The following is a 22,679-nucleotide window of genomic DNA, read 5'->3' as shown; positions in this document are numbered from 1 at the left end:
GCTTCCCAGCTGAGGACACCGGGTGTAGTTGGCATTTCTGGGGACTAAGTTGAAGACAGTTGGTGGGTGACATTACTCTATCAACGCCCGAGAGTAAATTAATGTTTATAATTGTTGTGTCCACTCGTGTTACCCTGAATCTTCCCATGTAACTAATTGGAATCTTTGGCCCAGAAGTGGGCTTAAAGCTAGGCCACATTCATCTAACCAAACTTACTTATTTTTTACTCAAAACATGCATGTGAAGGTGCTGTTTACTACTTGCATGTCGTGTCAGAACAATGAGCTACTGAAATTTTATACAGGCGTATGCCAGAATGTTGTCTGATTCTTGAGTGCCTACTTAGTAACTTGCAGTACTTTTTATGACTTGTAGTCTAAAACAACTTGTATAAGACTGTGTAAGATTTTAGTCTGAGGCAGATAAAATTATTTTATAGGTAATATAAACAGATTTTTTTTTGTTTCATTTTGACTCCTGGTAATGACAGTGAGAGCTCAATCCAGTATATCTGACCTTCAGTCCTTTCCTCTGGTACCTATTTTTTTGTGGTTAATTATTTCTGTTTGATACAAATCCCATAATTACAGAGCCTTCTGCCTGGCTTCCTTCTGAGTCAGTAATCTTCAGGGACTTCATTGTATTTCCTTGAATTTGTCCATGCTCCCTTTAGCCACAAATAACATGCAGGTGATCCTAAAATACACACTTAAAATTAGTATATCTTTGAAAAAGTACAGCCTTATCCCTGTTTTACCTGGTGTTTGCTTAATAGTGAGTGTTAACTCTGAGACTGCCAAATTTATGGAATTGTTCTGACAAGCTAATTGCTATGAAGTTTGGGAAAAGGAAATTCCCTCATTCTTTTTTCCTTCATTCTAGGTAACCTGGTCCGATTTTTCTGTAACATGTGTAACAAAAACACATCAGGAGCTTCAGGAATTCCTGCTAAAAGTATGTATTCAAATATGAAAGTGGTGTTTACACATCAGGTTTATAACTCCAGAAGTAGTCTAGGAGAGGTGTGATTTCTCGGGTGTAATTATAGAAACAAAAGCATGCCAGCAGATTTTTGTACTTCACAATTAAGTTAACCATTTAATTATATGTATTGGAATGAAGAATCTTGACAAAAGAAGCAGCCCTGGAGAATGTTTGGGGAGTTTCCCAGGAGGTGATTCTCATCCAAAATGGTGCTTAGAGTTTTAATTGAACTACCATAAAGCTACCAGATGAGTTTTTAATATTCCCCACAGAGCTCGTGTATAGGTACAACCACTGGTCGTTTGCTTGTGTTCCTGCTAGGACGACCTTAAAGAGTATCATTTGTTATGTTTAATTAGTGAGACACAGCCATAAGCATAATAGTTTTTAATTTAGCTATTGTATTCTTCAGTAGAACAAAGGCTGGCCTATTCATCATCACAAGGAGTTCAACTTGAGGAAAATCTAGCAACCATATATGCGTGTGTATCCATGTTTAAAAAACCTAAAAGTTCTCTCAGTTGTTTTCCCCTCTGCTCTGATCAGAGAATACATTTCTGTGCATAGGCCACGTGCAGACCCCATCAGTGATGACCTTGAACTCTGTGTTCATTGCCAGTATCTAATATTTTGGGTTCCACCTATTCTGGGAAATTATTCTATATTTAAACTCTTCCCTACTCAGGATAGTAATGAGAGATCTGTTTTGGACATGTTTTGGTGGTATCTGGTGTTCTTAACTGCAGTGTTAATTGCAAGTGGAAAACAGTCACTGTACAAAGGTCATTGTCTTGTTCACTGTTTAAATTATCAGCATTGTTTTCTGGCATTCTAGAAATTAAGCAATGAATATTCACAACTGCTTTAATCTAGTTGAATATCTGATTCTAAGAGTTCCCAGAGCTTGGTTTGTGAGGATTTAAATTATGGATGGCATGTCTGGTTGCAAGGGGGTTATCCCACAGCTTAGGGTACATGCATCTGCACCTGAAGAGAGCCCTAAAAACAGCATTTCATACAGTGTCCTGTGTAGCTCTGGGATGAGCATTCAGATGCATGCCCCCTGTTCTCCCACTTGTGTAAGACAAACACCAGTGTCTGAAATGGACCTCCTAGAACCTACTTGCTTCTTGGAGGAGCCAGGAAAACAGACATGGTCCAGAGTGTTGAAGGGTTGTGCTGTTTGGCTGATGTAGGGTGTTCCGTGTGCTGGCTTGACTGCTCCAGCAGTGTCTAGGACATGGCAGAACAAGAGGAAGACAATCACAAGCTGCTCTGAGCTTCCTGAGGTCTTCTGTGGAAAATGTGCACAGCTGAAAAATATATTTGGTTTGTGCTGGTTTGATAGCCATAGGTATAGAAGTAAGAGAGAATTGTTAGGTAAAGCAGGACAGAACTTTCTTGTTTTAAAAAACATAAAGTACAAACGTCCATGTCATATGCCCTTGCATTTTGGCTTGTTATCGTTCTTGTTCCAATCTACATGGCATTGTTAAATAGTATGCTCAGGTTCCTAGGGACGGAAAAGAATGGTCAAAATACTTGATGGAAAATTCCAATGCTGCATGTGGTAGAAGGTAAAGGTAAAAATTGTTTCGGAATAGAAGCATTGGTGGGAAAACTAAGGTAGTAAATGGCATAACTTGGATGATTTATATTAAAGACTGGCTTCTCTTAGGTGGTAAGCATGAAAAACTCTTTGCAAGTAGGAAATTGCCCACATATGTGGAAGGACTAATAAGCTTGTAAGAAACAAGGCTGTCCCATTACCTTAAGCACCTACTCTTGGGTTAGTATAACTGAATCTTTTAACTACAGAGGAATTGCATTCCTTTTAAAGACAAGAAGGTAACTGTTTCCAGAGACAAATCTACATACAAAATACTAGGATAGGAGATTTGCTCATTCCTACACTTCTGCAGTAACTTCCTGGTACCTTTTGGCTAACACTGACTAATTCTTCAGTCAGAGTTCCTCAGTAATGCATATTAAAGCCAATGGGTCTGTTAAGAAGAGGTGCTTTCAGCCCTTTGTGGTTTTAGATCTGAGCCATTTCAGGTGCTGTAGCACTGTACTAACACAATACTAACAGCACCTGTCTGTCTGGATTCCAGGAGTTCCTCTTATGTATGTTACCAAGCAATTATCTGCATCAGACACAGCATTGCTCTGTTAGTACCACTTCATTCAGTGAAAGAATTACTGAGTGCTGGGCTGTTGTTCCAGTAGCTGGATGCAATATCCAGCTGGCACTCTGGGTCAGGTGTATTCCAGTCATACAAGAGGAAGATGCTGCTCTAGTGTAAATTACTTAGTGCTGTTGATCAAAACTGCTGGCAGATGTTAACCACAGCAATAGCTTTGCACTTCAGTTTAAAAAAAGTGTTTTTCAGTGGCAGTTTACTCTTAATTGCGCCATATTAAAAATTATTTTTTAAATGTAGATGAACAAATTTGATCAGCTTTGTACTTAAGTACAATATTTGGAATTTCTAAAGGTGAAAAAACTTTGTTCTGGGGAATATTCTTCATTTAAAACAGATATGCTCTTAAGTAACAAGAATTTTGCCTTCTCAACTAGAACATCAGAAGACCTCACTTTGTAATATTGGCATTGGAAAGTTATAATGAATTTTGATAAGAAGTTTCCAGTGTTAATAGCAACTGGGGAGGGACTCACTATTGATTAATCTCAGTGTTACCTGCTGAAGTCTAGGGTATTAAATAACTGAAATTGTTTCCTTTCTACTCCTGTTTACTTAAAATAGTTTAGCTAAGTGATGATAGTGAGTACAGTGCGTTCAGTCAAGCCTGGTTATTTGTTTTGTTTTTTTTTTTTTATGTCATTTTCAGAACTAATTTCTATATGTGAAAGAGTTAAAGAAATAAATTTTTTTAAAGACTATAAATTATCCTGGAAAAGACCATAGTATTCGGTAGATTTCCAAATGTAATTCTTTCAAATAGAGCTTTAAACAGTTTTATGCCTGGATTTTTCTGTGAGGTTTTACAGCAAAGTGTTTCTCTTGCAAAACTAGATGATGTTGATTTGTTGTACCTTTGGTCTGTAAAATACATCACTCAAACTGAAACAATTGAGTTTCTTGTTGATACCGAAAGGTATAAAGACTCTTAGCGAACAAATACAGTCTTTAAAATGTCAACTACTCATTTTTCACATTAACCTTTTTCCAGCTCCCAAAGGAATTGTCTTCTGAAGCATTTGACAAGGCTATTTTAAGAGCACTAAATCAGGGTTTTCAGAAGAGGGAAGAACGAAGGCATGCTGATCTTGAGCCCATAATCAGGTAAGTGTTTCAGCAAATAGCCTGAAATGCATCACCAGAAAAGTGATTGAAGTCAAGATAGAAGACTTCTATGGACAGAGGAAATTCTGCTACCTAAACCCAATTTGCAAAGCAAGTGGGAAGGCAGTGATGAAATAGATACTCCTGACTCTTAGATTTTCTTTTTTTACTAAACTTCATAGAATTATTTCTTTGGAAGTAATTGCACAATTATGAAAATATTTGTCCTAAGCAGAATTATATAGTAATGATTGGCATTTGTGGAAGGATACTACTTCCTTTACACAAGGGTATATTTAGAAATACTAGAAACAGTAACTCAGAGCACATATGTTCTACTTTTTATGACAGGATAGAGTGAGAGATGGAATGGAAATTAAAAGGAATAAACTAGAATAGTGAAGTATGTATATAAAATTAAAAGTAGCTTATGTATTTGTAAGAAAATAGCCCGTGTCTCATGACCTGCTGTTCAGTGATGAGAGAGTTTGGTGGTCAAATTCTTTAATATAAACTTCAGAACAGTAATATGAATTTGGGTTTGCCTACTTGGGGTTTTTCTTGGGTTTTTTTTTCTGGTTTGGTACAGATGCCTTGTTATGTTTGTCCTTTTCAGTCAGGATTGTTCAACCTTGTGAAAAACAAATTATTCATCATGTTAGGCAGTGTCTCTTGAGTTGGGGTAGTTGAGGAATCAGGCACTGCTTTTCAAATTCCTACTCATAATATTCTGTTGGTTCTAGCATTTTGTCCTAATATTTTAGTTAAAGAAGACGTGGAGCCACTCTGAGCCTCAACTACCCCCTTGCCAATTTTTTAATAAATCTTGGTCTGCAATATTTTTCTGTCTTTATTGGCTTGATTGTCAAGCCAAAAATGAATCTCTGTGAACAGTTTTAGCTAATAAACATAGTGGTTTTAAATCAATAAACCTGTTAAACAGAGGTTGACTAAAGGGAATGTATTGTAATACAGAAAGGCCTGAAGCCTCACTGCACAGTAATTACAAACCCAAGAGACTCACTTCAAAGATAGCCTTTGGACATACCCAACTCTGTTAGAGTAAGCAACTGTAATTACAATTTGCAGGTTGTGTTGTGACTATACAGGAATGCTACGTGAATAATCTCAAGAGAATAGCATTACTGTATTCAAATTCCTTTTTCTTTCAGTGTCAGTTTTTAGCATAAATATATACTTGTTTGGGGGTTTCAATATGTGCCCATGTGCCAAAAATTGCTCTCCCCTGCCCCTCCTCCAAAGAAATAGAGCTGGGTGGTGCGTCTTGGCAAGTAATATCAGAAACCTTCGTGTGTGGGAAATGAAATCCATTAATTGTTGGCCTATTTTCTTATTTGAAACTAATAAAATTTGCCACTGACATCTTGGTAACTTAACTCAGACCAGTGCAGAGCAATGTTTAGCATCCTACCCTTTGCTCTTGGAGATAATTACAAAATTCAAATACTGACCTTATACATGAATTGAGCTTTGTATTTAACCATACAATTGTATTTAAGAAAGAGATGCGTTGCTTTGGGAAAATAAATGTGTTCTCAGTTTTGTTTTTTTTTTTTTTTTAAAGTTAAAATATAGAGTCCAGTGCTTTTGGACTCAATCCAAACTCCTCTTTAATAAAATGTTACAAGTGGCTGAAATGTTTGAATTAGGATGACTCAAAAGCACCTACCTTTTTAAATTAAAAAAAAAATCATCGTACCAATTGCTTATATTGACTGTACTCCAATCTTATACTAGTGCTTAACAGCAATGCTCAAAAGTAGCTTGCTTTTTGATGTGCAAATTGCAATTTGCAATTTGAAGGGTTTGGACTTCTTAAGAACTGCCTATTTTGCTTTTAAATGGTACTGTAGTAAATTTTTTTGTTCTTCCTATGATTCTGTTACTTAGTTTAACAAACTCTCACTTAAATTTCAGGCAGCTATTTTCAAATACATCGCAAGCTTTTCTGCAGAATCAGAGAGTATACAACTTCTTCCAATCAATTTCATCAGAATCTTTGCACACTCACAGTAAGAAATATCCTAATACTGTTTTATGTAATGAAAAGTCTATAAAAAGCTTATCTTACTGCTGTGCCTAAGTATAGTTTTAAATTTTTTTATTTGTATGTTATATTCCACTGGTTGTATTTGAACTCCTGGTCAATGAATAGTTTCTTGAGCAGATACTCATACTTTTGACAGTGGAAACATGCTATGTAGCATCAGCTTGTGTTCTTTTTGTTCTTTCTTTCATTCTTTCTTTCATTCTTCTCTGTACCATCATGCTCTTCAAATAGGCTGTTATGAATTATGTTCAACAGTTTGGCATTTCTTCCTTTCACAAAGTTTAAATTTTGGAACGAAAAGTTTGAACTGATGTGAAAAATCACATCTTCTTTTTGTTTGTTTTCTTTTGTAGATAAGCATCTCTCTTAATATTTAAACTGAGATTTGTTTTGAGTACATAAATGATGGGATGTCCCTAATTTCAGAACATACAGAATTGTGTTCCATTATTTACATTGCAGAGATTTCTTTGGCGGCCCCCTTAACCTACTTGTGTATTACAGTTTGTGTGACCAAATCTTGGCTTCTCTGTATGGATGCCTTAGGATGATGTGATCTTTGTTTCCATTGAGTCTTTCCTTATTTCAGTGCATGTTACACACCATGACAGTTGAAGCGCTGACTGGGAGGCCACTGCCTCAGAAGTTGTCGAAGATCTTAGTAGGGAGTTGAATAGATTGGAGGTTCCAAACAGACAGCTCATATTCATTTGGGAAAAAAACAGAGGAATGACAGCTGACTTCAGTTTAAAATTATGTGCGTGATGGATATATTCTTTCCGTTATAGGATAGAAGCACTGTGGTTAGGGTAGGAGCTGTAGGTTGCTTTGTAACATTTTTTAGTAACGTTTAGTACATTCTTACAAGGCAGTTTTGTCAAAATGTTAAACTAATAACAATCAGGGTAATTGTGGAAGTGGCTGGAATTTACTGCTGTAAAAATTGACACCTCTGTTGTACTGAAAGGCTGCATGGAGAGGAAAGAGTTCCAAAGTCCAGGAAGATTGATGTTAATGATGGGCACACTGGACAAGGTGTGCATATTTTAGACTGTAGACTACATCTGGTTGGGAAGGACTTGCAAATGCATTGTTATACATGCTGGTAGTTTGAAATGGTTTCAGAAAAGAACCAGTGCCAAGTTCCATCAAGACAGACTTGACTGGGCAGAAATGATCTGTAGAGTAGGTAGATTAGAAAGAGAATAGACAAATGTCAGTTCTGCCAGAAGTCTTGTAGATTACAAGGTCATCTTACATGTGAGATACTTTTTATAGTAATAAATAATTGAGCACATGAAAGTTCATGAGGATTTGTCAGATGTAGAATGTCTGACAGACAGGATGAAGAACTTAATTGTTTAGTAGAGTGGAGGAAAGTCTCAAATGGAAGATGATTTAAGTCTTCAAATGCCAGAGTCCTAATGTAACGGGGATGATCTGTTCTCTCTAATGGATCAGACAGAAAGCACTAGGCTTAACTTCTTATGAGGAAGATTAGGACCCAGGGGCAGGCAAGAACCTTGTGATTACCAGACATGTTCAGAGTAGTGAGGCAGGTCTGAGGTCAAGGCAGAGAAACAAGTCAGTAGGTCAGGGTTAAGAACAGGATCAGCAATATTCATGTCCAGGCACAGGTGTGCTGGCAGTGCACCCTAGGCGAGGGCCTGAGCTCAAATGCGGCTCCCAAGCCAAAGGATGGAGGCCCTGGGTGAGGCATCCACCAGTTCTTTTCCCAGCAGTCACACCCCAAATTGCAGAACTGCAGTGTACCAGATTGGATCTTCACTGTGGGCAGGTGAAGCCTTTGGGAGAGCAGGGAAGAGTTGCAACGCCCATTGGTATGATTCAGGCCCTAACATTGCGTTAGATATTAAGAAAACATTTGATGAAGAGAATTACTGTGATACATTTAAGTGTAGTCTTTTTTTTTTTGGGGAAGAGGGACTGGATGACTTGTCCATGGTAGCTCACAGCCATATTTCCTGTGGTGCAGACTAATAGAAGCTGTATGAAGACAAAAGTGCTCACCCCACCTGTTGCCAAAATCACCCCAGTCAAGTGGCCCTTCAGGGGGTTTTTTATTGTTTTATTTTATTTCCAAGCAGGAAACCTAGAAAAACACAGGTTTTTCTAGGTTTTTTGTGTTTTTCTAGGTTTCCTGCTTTTTTGTGTTTTTCTAGGGATTCCTGTAAACCTGCTCCTTGTTACTGCAAGTTCGTTGTAGTTGCACGTTTTGCATATGCTGACAGTGTTGGGAAAGGAAGCATATATTTAATAAAAATCTCATCTAGTTCTCGAATAAAGCATGCAGAATTAATTGACAGACAAAGCATTTGTGGCTTAAATTGGTCTTCAGTTGCCATACAGAGGGATAAAAATATCTTTTCACAGAGATACAAAGTTGTTTAGCAAAACCTATGTGGAGTAAATTCTATGTTTGTGAAAGGTCTTCATACCTTAAATAATAGTGGGGCTCTCACACTGAATATTCAGTAAGCTTAATTATGCTGCTATGGTTCCATTAAGGAGGAAATCAATTAGCTCCCTCCTGGTTCCTAAATTCAGTTGTTTAGACAATTTTTCAGGTTGCAGTAGACTTTTGATTTCAACATGGGAGCATGATCTCTGGGGATTTATTACCTTCAATGCAGATGATATTCAGAAAGATTTTCTTACCAATGTTTCAAGCTCCTAAGCAACAGCTTTCAGATGCTTTTACCTGCACTAACTTGGAACTTTTTGAGAGGGGAAGAGTAGACTCTTAGAGTTAGATTATTTAAGAAATTAAGTCCTTTCTCAGAGCATGGAAGTGGTGTTTTTGCAACAAAACTGTTAATATTATTCTTACTTATTTTTCATCATGTCTGGCATAAAAAGGCAAAAATGATGTATGAAGACTGTGCTAAGGACACCAGAAGATTTTAGCCCAAATTGGGTTGCTTTTGGCAGATGAATGATTTGACAGTGGAGGAGTGTAATTTGTTGCAGAAGTATGCTCGTAACTGTCATTGCTCTCCTCCCATTTCCTGTTGTAAAACAAAATTGTTATAAAGAAAAATCTGAAGTGCAGCCTAGTAGGATTATCTCTAATAGTTATCACAATCACAGCCTTTTGAAATTGTACCATAGCATTAAAATTATTTTCAACACTATTTTCTTCAAAATAAAAGTATCTCTTAAGAGCCTTTACTCTTGGAGGTGGCCTGCTTTGAAGAAGGCAATGTTCAAATTGCTGCCACATGCCAGCCACTAAGATCAGTCTTCCATTTCCCTAGCTTCCAGTTTAGTGCAAACATTCAGGAGCTGTCCAGTTGTTGAAGATCTATAAAGTTACTACGTGAACTTTATTCTCTGCAGGTAACTTACAGCCCTCTTTGAAGACGGTTAAGACAGCAGAACACTTCAAGGAGGACAGTTCAGAAGCTTCAAGTCAGGAGGAAGGTAGTTGTGTACTCAAAGGTGGTTCTTTGAGATATTTTACCACACAGTTCTGGAAATCATACACTTGACTGATTTCTCCATTGGTATAAAGTGGTACAAAAATTGAATTAAATCTGCTATGTAAGTGAAGAATTTTTGTGTACTTTCAGCAGTTTCCTTAAGAGGTTGTTCTATAACTCAAGAAGTGGCAGAATTCATAGACAGCTCAAAGGCAGAAGTTCACAGCTGTGTTGAACAGGAATATATATCTCACAATTTACATAAGATTATTTATAAACTTTCATGTCTTTACCTATTTATTTTTCAATTACCAGGGTTCAGAGTTAAATGCAGTATTTCAAGAGTATTTCAAGACTGTTTTACATTAAATATGCCAAATTTGTCTAGGTTCTAATTTTACACAAAATATTCAAGGTTTCCTCTTCTTATTCTTAACCTATGCTGCTTTGATGCTCTGGACTGTTACTAAGGTTGAGACTGTAGTGAGTATTGATTACAGTCTGGAAGCTGGTGTTTTTCAAATGCCTCAAAAACAGTTCACACATGGAAGCAGCAGCCTGGTAACTGGTCAGTAGTTTCATTCTGAAAGGAACAGCAAGCCAGTTTTGCATTGCTTTTAGAAGGAAACAAGTACAAGCTTCTGGTAGGTGGAAAGAATGGGAAAGGGCACTGAGAGGTGAACACAGACCACTGAACACTTATGCTGTCTGTCAAGTAATGACAGCACTCTTATCCTCTTTCACATTAATAATTCATAAGAAGTTTGCTGTTGAATTTATGTGGATTCAGTAATCTACATATGCAGTTTGAGCAGCTTTTTCTTATGAAAATAATCATTGCCATATTCTTAAGTGTTCAGAGCACACTGAGTAAATTTACAATATATTTGCTCAAATAGTCTTTTTTATACTGCTCTTAAAAATACATAAATCTCTTCATGTGGTGAAACTACAAATGCATTTCAGAACACCTTTATGCCATTTTAGTGAAGTGTTTACCAGAAGTTTAAAAATAAATTATTTTTCTCAAATTTTTAAACTATAATTTGAACTTAGGTGTAGCATTGACAGGAGTTCAGGCAAAATTCTAAGTACCAAGAATACTAAGATCATCAATAGTTGGAATTAAGGAAAGTTTATTTTGTTAAAATGTAATAGTTGCCCAAAAAAAAAGGGTAGACTCTATCTCTAAAGTTCTCAGTTTTTCTTCATAGACTCTTAGAACGGTTTGCGTTGGATACCTTAAAGTTCCAAACCATCTGCCACAGGCAGGGAACCTTCCACCATACCGGGTTACTTGGAGTCCCACCCAGCCTGGCCTTGAGGTCGTATCTCTTTTTGTCAGGTGTAATTTGCAAAGCTTTACTTGCCTAGTGAATTTTCAGGTTTAGAATGCAGTACTTTAGTGTAGGACCTGTCTTAGTTTGCTAGTCAGAATGTGTGACATAGTTTTGAGATTAATTTCAATATTCAGAAGAAATAACAAAATGTTGTATTCATTTCTGACTCATTCCTTTCTTCTCTCTCTGTTCTTTCATACTGGGTTATACTCAGTCATGCATTCAGTGCTTAGAATTAAATATAGAGGTGAGCAAACATTGGTATTGTCATAGTTCCTCTCTTTCTGTTTCATTCTTCTGTGAAATGGAAGGTAAATAGTCTTGTTTATATAATCTATTCAAACTCATTTGTCTTCTCTGCAACACCTGCTAATTTCAGCACTGTAAATTAAGCCTGACCTTTTTAATGGAGAAGTCTTCTGCTATGTGCCTGGTAGTGATGGAAAGATGAATTTGCTGGATTGATTTAAAAGATTAAATGGAATTTCTGTTGAAATTATGCTTTGGGTTTTTTGTTGTTTTTTTTTTTTTTCCAGATGTAATGCAGCACACAGCAGTTCACAAGAAACATAATGGAAAAAGTCCTGTTGCCAAGTAGGTACTAGGGTGTAATGTGACCATGTTACATGTCTGAACTTCCATTTGTTGGTGCTTTGAGAGTATGTGTCCTTCTAGATTAAAGCTTCTTTGTGGAGCTTTTGTTTGTTGGTGGTGGGCTGTTCTGATCTTATTTTTATAATTTAGGAGGTTGTTACTAACTTCTGAACTATTAGAAAAATAGTTCAGAAGACCTTATTTCTAAATCTGTAGGACTAGTTCATTTGGATAGCTCTTCTTTCCCAAATGTTGTGAATCTTCACTATGTGAATTGATGCTTTGATTTGTATTTATAAGATATTACATGCCATAACCTGTATGGCATGTATCTTTCCTATGTGCACATACTGCCATGCTTGTACTGAAAATTTCAGTGCTATTGATTTGAAGCCTAAGCAACCTCAAAGAGGAGCTTATAGGAGAAGGCAGTCCATTCTCGCCCTTGCTTACTGGCAAATGCACACACACCTTGCTGGTTTGTGTCCATTGTGTTTGTGTAAGTGGAAGCAGCTCCTAACCACCTTAAAGTGGTTGATATATATGCCTTCAGATCCCTGAAGTACCTAGTGTGAATTCACTCATTTATTTGATTAAAAAGTATTTTGATTTAAAACTTCAGGTATGTTTGCACGTAGTTGTGCATAATTCAGCTAAATTAAGGGAAACAAATGGATGCAGAATTTATTGTGATTTACAATTTTGGTCAGTGTTGATTTATCTGTAAAAGGTATTTATCTTGTGGTGAAAATTTACCTGGAATTCCAGTAATTAGAATATAAACATAGCACAGAATAGTGTTGGTTAAGGTCCAGAGATCTTTAATAGGCAAATTTTTTTGTGAACTCACCACAAGACAACTTAGTGCTTTGTGTCTGTTTTGGTTTTAAACTGTCATACTTTCAGCTTATATTTCCTTAAGAGGTATATATTTCCTTGACAAAATCTGTGATTACAACAGCAGGTATACAGTCTACTACAAAGTCATCAGAGCGGGATCCAAATCTAGTAGCTTATGGTTATTAATAAAGAAACTGGTGTTTTTGGGTTTTTTTATTAATTGTATAATGAATTACACTAAGGCTGACCACAGTTTAGGATCTGTCTTTCAGGTAGGAAAGAGAGGGAGAGACATTTCCACAAAGTTCTGAGAAAGAAACTTCTTTAGCTTCTTTAGCTATTATTTTCTGTATATCTAAGAGGAGGAAATGTATTTACTCCTTGACTGCTAGAGGTGTGTTAGCCCTCTCCTGTTTGGTTTATGTGTCTATCTCCTTAAAATCTGTGCCTTTTGTTTATGGGTTTGTAAAGAAATGGCACTGAATTAAACTTTTCTTTCTTGAATACTCATAAAGCTATTGAGAGTCACAAGCAGTTCATCTCAAATAGCTTTGGTACATTGTGCATCTGTCTACCTCTTGTTTTCATTCAGTATTGCAGCCATACTCTTGAAAAGTCAAAAATTTTACTGGTAGGAATGAGATCACACATACAAAACAAAAAATTTAGTAATATTACAGTTTCCAGTAAATGACTGCAAATTTAGCAGTGAAATAATTTACCTATACTTGGCAGAAGTTTCTAAAGTGACCTTGCTTCTGTCTTTGCAATCAGGGGTTTATGTCTGTCTTTACTCACCTTGGGTTCTTGCCATTTTCTTAATTTTTTTTTTTTTAATATTCTGTTGTGTATCTTTTAAGTAGTTTGAGCCCTTACAGAGATATTTGGTAAGTAGCTACTGGAACTTCAGCATGTCTTGTGCTTTCAAGTGAGCTGGATTTCTGCCATCATTGGAACTAAGTAACATTTCATATTGCTTTTGTGAAGCAGCTTGCCAGCAGCCCTGAATTAAAAGGCACTTTCAATTATCAGCATAAGTATTTAGATAAGAATTTAAAAGTGTTAACTCCTTTTTTTCTTCTGCATCCAACCTGCAGTAAGGCATAATTTTGCATGAGATATGAAAAGGTTATAGGTCCGTGTGCCTTACTGACTCTGTCAGAACCCTGACTATTTTCCAGCAGATTTAGTTGACCAGGGGTCTCAGACCTAGTTCAGTATTGCTTCTGACTGGCTGCTGTAGAGCAGAGCTTCAGTGGAAATTGCTATAAAGTCCAAAGTAAATGCCAAGTGTAACTCCCTTCTCCTAGCACTACTCAAAACTAGCATTCCTGAAGGTAAAAATGCAAAGCAAGATGACCATTTTGAAATTGAAACAAACACAGTTTGCAGTGTGATCTGTAGTAACTCCTTTCTTTAAATATCTCATGAATTCTGAAAAAGGGATTACAAAGTAATTCCAGCTTTGTCATTAATGATAAGGAAGAAAGAAGATGAATTCAGAATGCATTTCTGTCTGGAAAATTGCCACACGTCTGGTATGAAAATAGCAAAGTTTTTGTGTATAGAAATGTCCAAGGAAAACTCTGCCCCTAATTACTGTTTTCTACAAATTCTCTTGTTCTGAATTTTACATCAAATTATAGTAGACAAATGAAAAACAAATTCCAGTTATGGTCAGATCATAACTTTAGAGCACAAGAACTGCTGTAATTTACGTCTTTTAAATCTCTTGAAAATTCCTAGGGTTTTCTGAAAACAAAATTTCCCAACATGATGCAAAATATGTATGTTGATAAGACAAGCCTGCAGGTTTGTTCACATCAACATAACTTTTGGGGCTTTTTTTTACTTTTCAGCAGCACTAGCAGTGCAAAATGTTCTTCACTGGATAGCCTTAACATTCAGCACTCGGAGCAGAATGGGGTAATGGACTGGAGAAGGAAAAGCTGTATTGTCCAGCAGCACCCAGAGCACTGTACTAACCTCCTTGACCAGGTGTGTTGCTGTTTATTCTTTAAAACCATATTCCGAGAAACTGTCCACTGCACATGATGAGATTTAGCTTTAAAAGATTAAAAGTGCTGCTGAAATTGTACAAAATAAGTGTTGAAGTTGCTGCTGATTTACCTTGCTTAGAAAACCCTTCATAATTCCTTACCACACTCTTAGAAAGCTGAATATTTTGTTTATGAATTTGTAAATAAAATTCCCCGGGAGAATGTAAGTAATCAGTAAAGTCTAATGTTAATTTCTGATCAGGCACTTTCCTGTTACTGTAGCATTGTCATCAGAGAGGATTCCAGAACACTTGGGCAATTTCTGTTATTACAAGGAACAAACTAGAAACAGTTTTAGTAGGTAAACTGTATTAATGGTATAGTAGGTACAACAGGTTAAACATATTATTTCTATCTTACCTGCATTATTTAAGTAATAATCTTTGAAAAAAGTTAATAGATGCATATACTTTTTCTGGGATTTGTGTCTCTTCAATGCTCAATCTCATTGTGAATATAGGTAGACAGAACAATTATTTATAAATAAAATTATCTCCTACTGAAATTGCAGGCAGGAAGCTTGCTCACTGCTTATGTATGAAAAACACAGAATGTTAGAATTGTTTAATATTACTCTCATTTATGTTTGGAATCTGGCTATTGATTGTTATGTGTGGAATAGCAAGCCAAACAGAAATAGTTTCCTTACTTCATAAAGCAGGGTAGTGAGTTGAGGTTGGCTTCTGAACATGAAATGGTGAGCTGCATCAAAGCTTGAATACTGCGAGCTTGAAGTAAGAAGAAGGTTAATCTACTAAAGCAAAGGAAAAGCTATTTAAAGGAAGTCCAGATACAGTGTTGGACAGAGATGATTTCAGAATTCTCGTAAATTTTACTTCCTTGCCAAATATGAGTTGTTAATAGCAGTTATTGATAGTATACTTTAAAAACTGTGTAGGTCCTATGTTTTTCCTTATGTGCTTATACGCTGTATGCTAGAGTTTAGTTTAGCAGCTTAAACCTCCAGTTTAAGGCTAGGTATCTGCTTGTCATATGTACAAATAATTTATCACATGTGTTTTCCACTCCCAACTATCAAATCATTCCATTTATGTCAACAAATTTTGTAGCTCCTTAAGCTTGGTGATCGGCCTTTTTGGCAGGTATGTCATGAAACACATTTGTTTTTGTCCTCTGGAGGAAGAACAGCAGGCAAACAATAATTTGATTGATATCTCTGGTATACTTGCAAGTAATAATTTGTTGAGTTTTGCTGGTTCTTGTGTAAACACAAGACATGATTTTACAGGCTCAGATGCATTGACCAAGTGGTTCTTTGGGTGGTTATAACACCTGTGAGCCACTGCTCTTGGAGTTGTGGACCTGTGGGTCTTGAAGGGGTGTTCTGTTGTTTGACTGGTGTCTTTCTATTTTCTGTCTAGCACACAGTGGAAAAACGAAGTCTGTCTACAGTAAGCAAGAAGAAAGGAAAGCCACAGCTGGAAAAGTAGGTTTCTAATGTAACCGGTAATCCAGAAATCTAATGAAACCCGTAATCCAGTAATGCAGTCAATTAAGTGCTTTCATTTGCTGTGCTGGCACAAGAGCTGGCATGGTGTGAGGCAAGGCTACATAAAAATCCTTGTTATATATTCTGTAAAGAAGTAACTTGAAAAATAGAATTTTAAGGGAATGCATTAATTTCTCAAAATATTGCTTGGCATTTAATAAGAAGGTGAAGAAGTGGAAGTATGTTCTTAACCAATACGAAATTGCCTTTTCCCCTTTATATTTATTTGAAACTTAAGAGATGTAACGCTGTCCAGAATATACTGAAAATCAAATGAGGGTTGATGGCAGCCTTTAACATTATGAAGTGAGTGGTAGCTGGCTGAAACGTCTTATCGATGACAATCTGTACATCAGAGGGCTTCAGAACTTCCTGCAGGCTACACAACTCTGCACTGTGAGAAGTGAAAGCACTTCCACCCTTACCTAATATTCTGCCTACTTCCAAGTTTCCAGATGCTGTTATGCTTGACTGGTGTAGGGCTGCATTACAAACATCAGCTTTCAAAAATGACTTCACTGTTTGCTGCTCCTATTCCTTTCTGGTGTCTTTTCTTATATAGGTCTTTATTCACAGTGTTTAGTAACGCTGCTTGTAGCTTAGTTCCTGGTATATTGCACCAGCAGCCTCTATTTAATTGTTTATTATTTGTTGTTATATCTATTAAATACGCATTTCTGGCCTGGAGTCACTGCCTTTGTTTCCAGTGTCATTCCATGTTCATTCATGGTTGGTTATTTGTGCTCATGCATTTGCAAAAAAGCCATGAAATTATTTACACAGGGAGAAAGCAAAGAAAACTGACTGCAGGTTGACTAACAGGAGCAATGGAGTTCGAGTTGCAGCATCGCAGCACATCCGTACTGGGACAGCAAAAGGTAAGGGGCTTTTTCCAAAGCTGTTAGTAAGAACAGAACTTGCAGCTGATTTATTCGAGGTCTTCTGTAAACGGGAAACCACAAGTCTGAAAAATATTTGGTGCAAGTTGATATATAAGCAGTCTAATTTGTGCTTTGACTTGCTGTATAGAATGCACTAGACTTGTGTATCCAGTTGCTTGGGGTGTGTCTCTTCATGCATAGGGTGGCAAAATACTAGTGTAGTCTGCCTAAGTTGGCTTATGGCATGGAGTAATTGCAGAAACAGTTGCTGTTGGGCTACTTCCATATGAAATTTAGCAGTCTGAGTGTGTGGACATGGAGCATCTTGCCATTAGTGTGCCCTTTGCAGCTGACTAGTTTCTTCATCAGTTGTGTAATGGCCCACAAGAAACCTGTATAAAACCTGTGGTGTGAACCATTGATGAACTATAGTGTTTAAACCATGTGACCACTGAGCTACAGCTTAGAACTGTGTATGCTGCCCTAGCAGGGTTTTCAGGTTTAGGGTAATCCTAAATGTAGTGTCTAAGCCAAGACTTGTGTACATCAGCCAGTTGTAAGAAAAAATTATATTTGTGTTCCTGTAGTAAACTGAGTCTCCAAGCTGTATTACAAATTCCTGAAGGTCTGTGCTACCCATTGGCTTTTCATCTTGATGTTTTCTAATTTCCCACTATCAGTTGCGACCTTGCCTGTCTTACATGTAGTTCTTGTGGCAGAAGGTTGACAAAGAGTTAGCTTTTTTTTTTACACCACCTAATTGGCCTAAGTGTTGAAAGGACCCTTAAAAGTGATACAATCTTGATTAAACTTTCATTCTTTCTTCTCACTGCTTCTCCCCTTGGAGAGTTCCAGCTGGATCCAGTTTGGAATTATTGACATTTTATGGGCAGGTGTTTTTGCCTTCTGCAAATAGCATTTGAGTAAAACTTTTAAGAACTCACCATTCACAAACTTAGCAAAACTAGAAGAGTTTTGGAAAGCTATAGTTAAGGGCCATTAAGCAGAAAACATACTCTACAGCAGAGCTCTGCTGCATGCATTTCTGATTGATTACTGGTTTTGTTGTCAGGCAAAACGCACTGTTTTATGAACTGACAATGACAGTTTAGGAGGTGATGCAGTGGTGTGTAAGGGGAGACCTTATCTCTCTCTACAGCCACCTCAAAGGAGGGTGTAGCCAGGTGGGGATCAGTCTCTTCTCCCAGGCAAACAGCAACAGGACAAGAGGACACAGACTTAAGCTGTGCCAGGGGTAGTTCAGGCTAGACATTAGAAAAAAATTAATCACAGAAAGAATGACTGGGCATTGGAATGGGCTGTCCAGGGAGGTGGTGGAGTCACCATCCCTGGAGGAGTTTTGAAAAAGATTGGATATATAGCACTTGATACCATGGTTCAGGTGGTGTTAGGCATAGGTTGGACTTGATGATCTCAGAGGTCTTTTCCAACATAGTTGATTGTCTGATTCTGCAAAGTTAGTAGGGAATGCTTTTCCATAGGAGTTCTGTTTGCTCACTACCCACCACTCTACAGATGTGAAACTGCCTCCTGTGAAACTGTTGGCTGGTTCAAAAAGAAGCTGTAACCCACAGAGGCTGGAAGCCATTAAATCCTGCTCAAGAGACAAGCTTTCAACCCACATGTAAACATCAAAACATCTTTTGAGATACTTATTGGAGAAATAGTCTATGGGGAAAAATAACAGTCTGAATCTCTGCCTAGGTTTATATATCCAGGCTTGGTTTGAAATGCCCTGTTTTGAGTCTGTAATTCTTAACTTCATCATGTTTTCTTTCATTTTTTCCTCCCTATTTTGAGCTTGTCTGAAGCATTAGTTAGTTACAATGGTAACTTTTAAGACTGAATACTTTGTGATTAGCACTTTAGACTCTGGCTCTTAGTGATCCCAGGTTCACACTGAGGCTCCAGTTTATATTAGATGTTCCAAGTACTTGTTAAAATAATTTAAGCAATCATGGGTTTAATGCAGGAAATTATTTCAAGAATTGAAGCATCCAGGCAACTTTTTGGTGAGCCCTCCCAATCTGTTAAACTTCCAGTTGCAATAAAAAATAGGGGGAAATTATTTTATTTATAAATTATAATAATTATAATTAGTGTTCTAATTTTTGTCCTGAGGTTTTGCTAACCAAGGTTTTCATGGGCTGTGGTTTCCAGCTTGTGTCTGTCATAGATTCTGAGAGAGGGTGCATTTGTCATTCTTCTTCCCCTCTGAGGCTGAACTTGAAAGCCAAACCATAGTAGCTACCCACCCTGAAAGGTGGTTTCCAGCAAAAGAGTGTCCTGTGATCCATTCAGAATTTAGAAAACAGTTGACCACTGTTTCAGCTCACCTCTTTTTCTTTAAACAGGATTTGTTGATAGAGTTTGGTTAAAGCCTGTTCTAGAAGAGTGAGTTGTGAAGTGGTGCATTGTTTTGCCATGTCCTGCTGAGTTAGCTTCCTGCCTGTGATGGTGTCACCGAGGAGCACTGCAGCTCTGCCAGCGGAAATGCTGGATCGCTACCGTTCAGAGGAAATCAGTCATTCAGGATCATCATTCTTTTCACTGCTTTGCATAAATACCAATTTTCTGCATCACCTTCTTTAACACCAAGGATCACTCATCGCAAACTTAGGGACGAGACCAGTCCCAAGTGCTGGGAGTGGAAGTGATAGGAATACAGGGGACAGATGCAATTAAGTAGGAACAGGCAAAAATCTCAACTAGTGGGAAATGTGAGAAAACCAAAATAACCTCACTTCCATACACTGAGATCAAAAAATAAAACTGACAACTTTTATTTGTAGATCTGAATTTGGATGCTGGATCTGGTCATGATACGTGTGGAGAAACATCATCTGAAAGTTACAGCTCTCCTTCTAGTCCACGACATGATGGGCGGGAAAGCTTTGATAGTGAAGAAGAAAAAGACAGAGGTTGTATTTATGGAGAGTGTGCATGAATGCCTTTATTCCTGGACTAATCTCTTTATTGCATTTATTTTAGTTTGTTTTTCAGTTTGATTAGGTACTTTGTTTTCTGAACTAGCCACAGAATACATTTTTCTTTGTGGATTTCATGACTGGGTGTTTTGAGGGCTTCTAGCACTGTTTAAATACCACTGAGTTTTAGGTTATGACATAAACATATGTCATAATTTTTTGGCCTCAGTGATATAGCTCTCTTGAGAAATTTCCACAGTACAATAATGTGGAAAACTTAGGCCTGAAAGGGGCTGGGTTTATATGAAATTACGTGTGGCAAGTCCAAGAGTTCTGTCTTTTTGTACTGACAATTTGCCACTCCTTCCAAATTTAAATAATCTGTGTTAATATCTTTCTAGACAGATGCAAATTCCTGATTCACTGTGTGTCCTACTCTTTGCATTTGCAGATATGCACGAGTCAAAGACATAGTAGCTAGTTGGACAGGGAGATATAGGCAAGTCACGAAGATGGACCTAGATTAATTTGGATGAATGAAAAGAATCTCGAAGTTGTCACTGTTTGGGAAGACATAACTATCATTCATGTCCTCAAACTCAATAGGTTTTATATGGGTAAATGGGTCCAGGGCATGATTCTCCGTTGCTTGAGGTTCATTCTTCTGACTGACAAATGCTTTTGTCCCCACAGATACAGACAGCAATTCTGAGGACTCTGGGAATCAAAATACAACCAGGTTTACAGGCTACAGTGCTGTCAGTTCATCAAATATGAACAAATCATCTGCTCAGATCTCTTCAGTGAATAATGAAAATGGGAGCCTTTCAGAAGAGCCTTTGAATGCAAAGTTTCAGCATATTTCCTTCATGCCTGCCTTACACTGTGTGATGCACAGCGCTGCCCAAAAACCTGAAGCAGTTGTCCCACCACCCATATCTGCAGATGGTAAAACCATGGGAATGCTGGTTACCACACCCGTCGCTGTCTCGCCGGTGAGAGAGGCTGCGAATTCCCCTCCTGCGGGAATGGGCCCAGTGACCTCTGGTGAACCTGAGAAACGCCTTGAGCTCATGGCTTCCCCTTTGCCAGTCCCATCTTCTTTCCTTCCACATTCTGTCCAGCCTGGTAGCCCTGCTTTGCATTTGGCAATACATAGGTTGAAAATCCCCTCTCCACAGGGATCATCAGAAAGTTGCACAGTTAACGGACCACAGCAGCCGACAGGAAACTTAAGTATTGGATCACCAAATACTGCCTTTATCCCAGTCCACAATCCAGGTAGTTTCCCAGGATCCCCAGTTCCTACTACAGATCCCATCACAAAACCCGCATCCCAGGTGGTAGGACTGAATCAAATGGTGCCTCACATTGAGGGAAACCCAGGAGCAATCCCTCAGCCTACCAATCTCAAGGTAGTTCTTCCAGCAGCTGGTCTTTCCACAGCAGCACCGCCACCTCCACCAGCTTCGTACACTTTGCCAGGCAGCCCTCACGCTACCAGTGTGTTGCCCAACCAGAATACAAACGTGCTGAGCACTGGAGCAACTTCCTCACCGCCTCAGTCCGCTGGCCTCGGTGTTGGTCAGGTCCAGTCCACTGTTCCTCCTGCAATCCCGACACACACGCCAGGCCCTGCCCCCAGCCCAAGCCCCGCTCTAACACACAGCACTGCACAGAGTGACAGCACATCCTACATAAACGCTGTTGGGAATAATAACACTAACGGGACAATGTTACCTCCGCAGCAGTTGGGATCTGGCCCTTGTGGTTCTTGCGGACGTAGGTGTAGCTGTGGGACCAATGGCAGCCTTCAGATTAATAGCTATTTTTATCATAACCCACTTCATGGACAAGTCTACAGAGTTCCATCTTTCTTCACTCTGCCATCACTTTGCAATGGCAGCTACCTCAATCAAGCACATCAAAGCAATGGAACACAACTTCCGTTCTTCCTGCCTCAGTCTCCGTATGCAAACGGGCTTATGCATGACCCAGTGATGGGAAGCCAAGCCAACTATGGTATGCAGCAGATGGCAGGATTTGGGAGGTTCTATCCTGTATATCCAGCACCTAACGTAGTTGCCAACACAAATGGGTCGGGACCCAAGAAGAATGGGAACGTTTCATGTTACAATTGTGGTGTAAGTGGACACTATGCGCAGGACTGTAAGCAGTCATCCATGGAGGCCAGTCAACAAGGTAATCATGATAACTCCCAGCGGACTTGCTTTTGAGTTTGGTAGTTTCTCTTTACCTTTCTGAATGTGCTGTTTCTGGTCTTGCAGAAAGGTGTGCGTGTGTATGTTTCGTGTAAATGGTTGTGCACTAGTGACCTGCTCTAAAACTGCAAAGTATCCTATCTCTGCCTGAAAATCTTGTAGAACAGTACGAGGGAACGGGGTTCACAGTGTGAAATTGAAAATGGGTTCGGAGCTGGAAAGTAAAATGATACCAGTCCTAAATTGTCATTCTTTTTTCACTGGTTTGGTTTTGGCATTATGTTGAGACTTGCATGTTGTTTCAATTTTCCCATTCCGTAGAGTGCTTTTTGAGAGAATTCATTGGCAAAAAGAAATCAGTTACTGTTTATGATATGACCTTGGATTCCTTAAACTTCTGAGACTTGAAAGAAAAACCAATAGACTAACTATTTGATATTTAACATTTTCTAGGGCTTACCTTTGCAGAATCAGCCA

General features: G+C 38.2%; 1 protein-coding gene across 4 annotated transcripts in view; it reads left to right on the top strand.

Annotated features, from left to right (window-relative positions):
- ZCCHC2 (zinc finger CCHC-type containing 2) overlaps positions 1-22,679 on the top strand; it is a 41,374-nt gene that overhangs the window by 17,869 nt on the left and 826 nt on the right. Inside the window, exons 4-13 of one of the 4 annotated variants that reach the window (XM_041427749.1) lie at positions 884-955; positions 4,181-4,293; positions 6,232-6,326; positions 9,725-9,808; positions 11,684-11,741; positions 14,444-14,579; positions 16,024-16,088; positions 16,935-17,029; positions 19,846-19,974; positions 20,674-22,182. In XM_041427749.1, the coding sequence (XP_041283683.1) occupies positions 884-955; positions 4,181-4,293; positions 6,232-6,326; positions 9,725-9,808; positions 11,684-11,741; positions 14,444-14,579; positions 16,024-16,088; positions 16,935-17,029; positions 19,846-19,974; positions 20,674-22,182 (2,356 nt within the window). Of the gene's footprint in view, positions 1-883; positions 956-4,180; positions 4,294-6,231; positions 6,327-9,724; positions 9,809-11,683; positions 11,742-14,440; positions 14,580-16,023; positions 16,089-16,934; positions 17,030-19,845; positions 19,975-20,673; positions 22,183-22,679 lie in introns of all 4 variants that reach the window. The other 3 variants (XM_041427748.1, XM_041427750.1, XM_041427751.1) reach the window with 3 other exon arrangements.

Source organism: Onychostruthus taczanowskii, unplaced genomic scaffold (genome assembly GCF_017590055.1).
Source record: "Onychostruthus taczanowskii isolate IOZ18803 unplaced genomic scaffold, ASM1759005v1 scaffold119, whole genome shotgun sequence".
Taxonomy (NCBI): domain Eukaryota; kingdom Metazoa; phylum Chordata; class Aves; order Passeriformes; family Passeridae; genus Onychostruthus; species Onychostruthus taczanowskii.
This window is presented reverse-complemented; position numbering and strand designations above follow the sequence as displayed.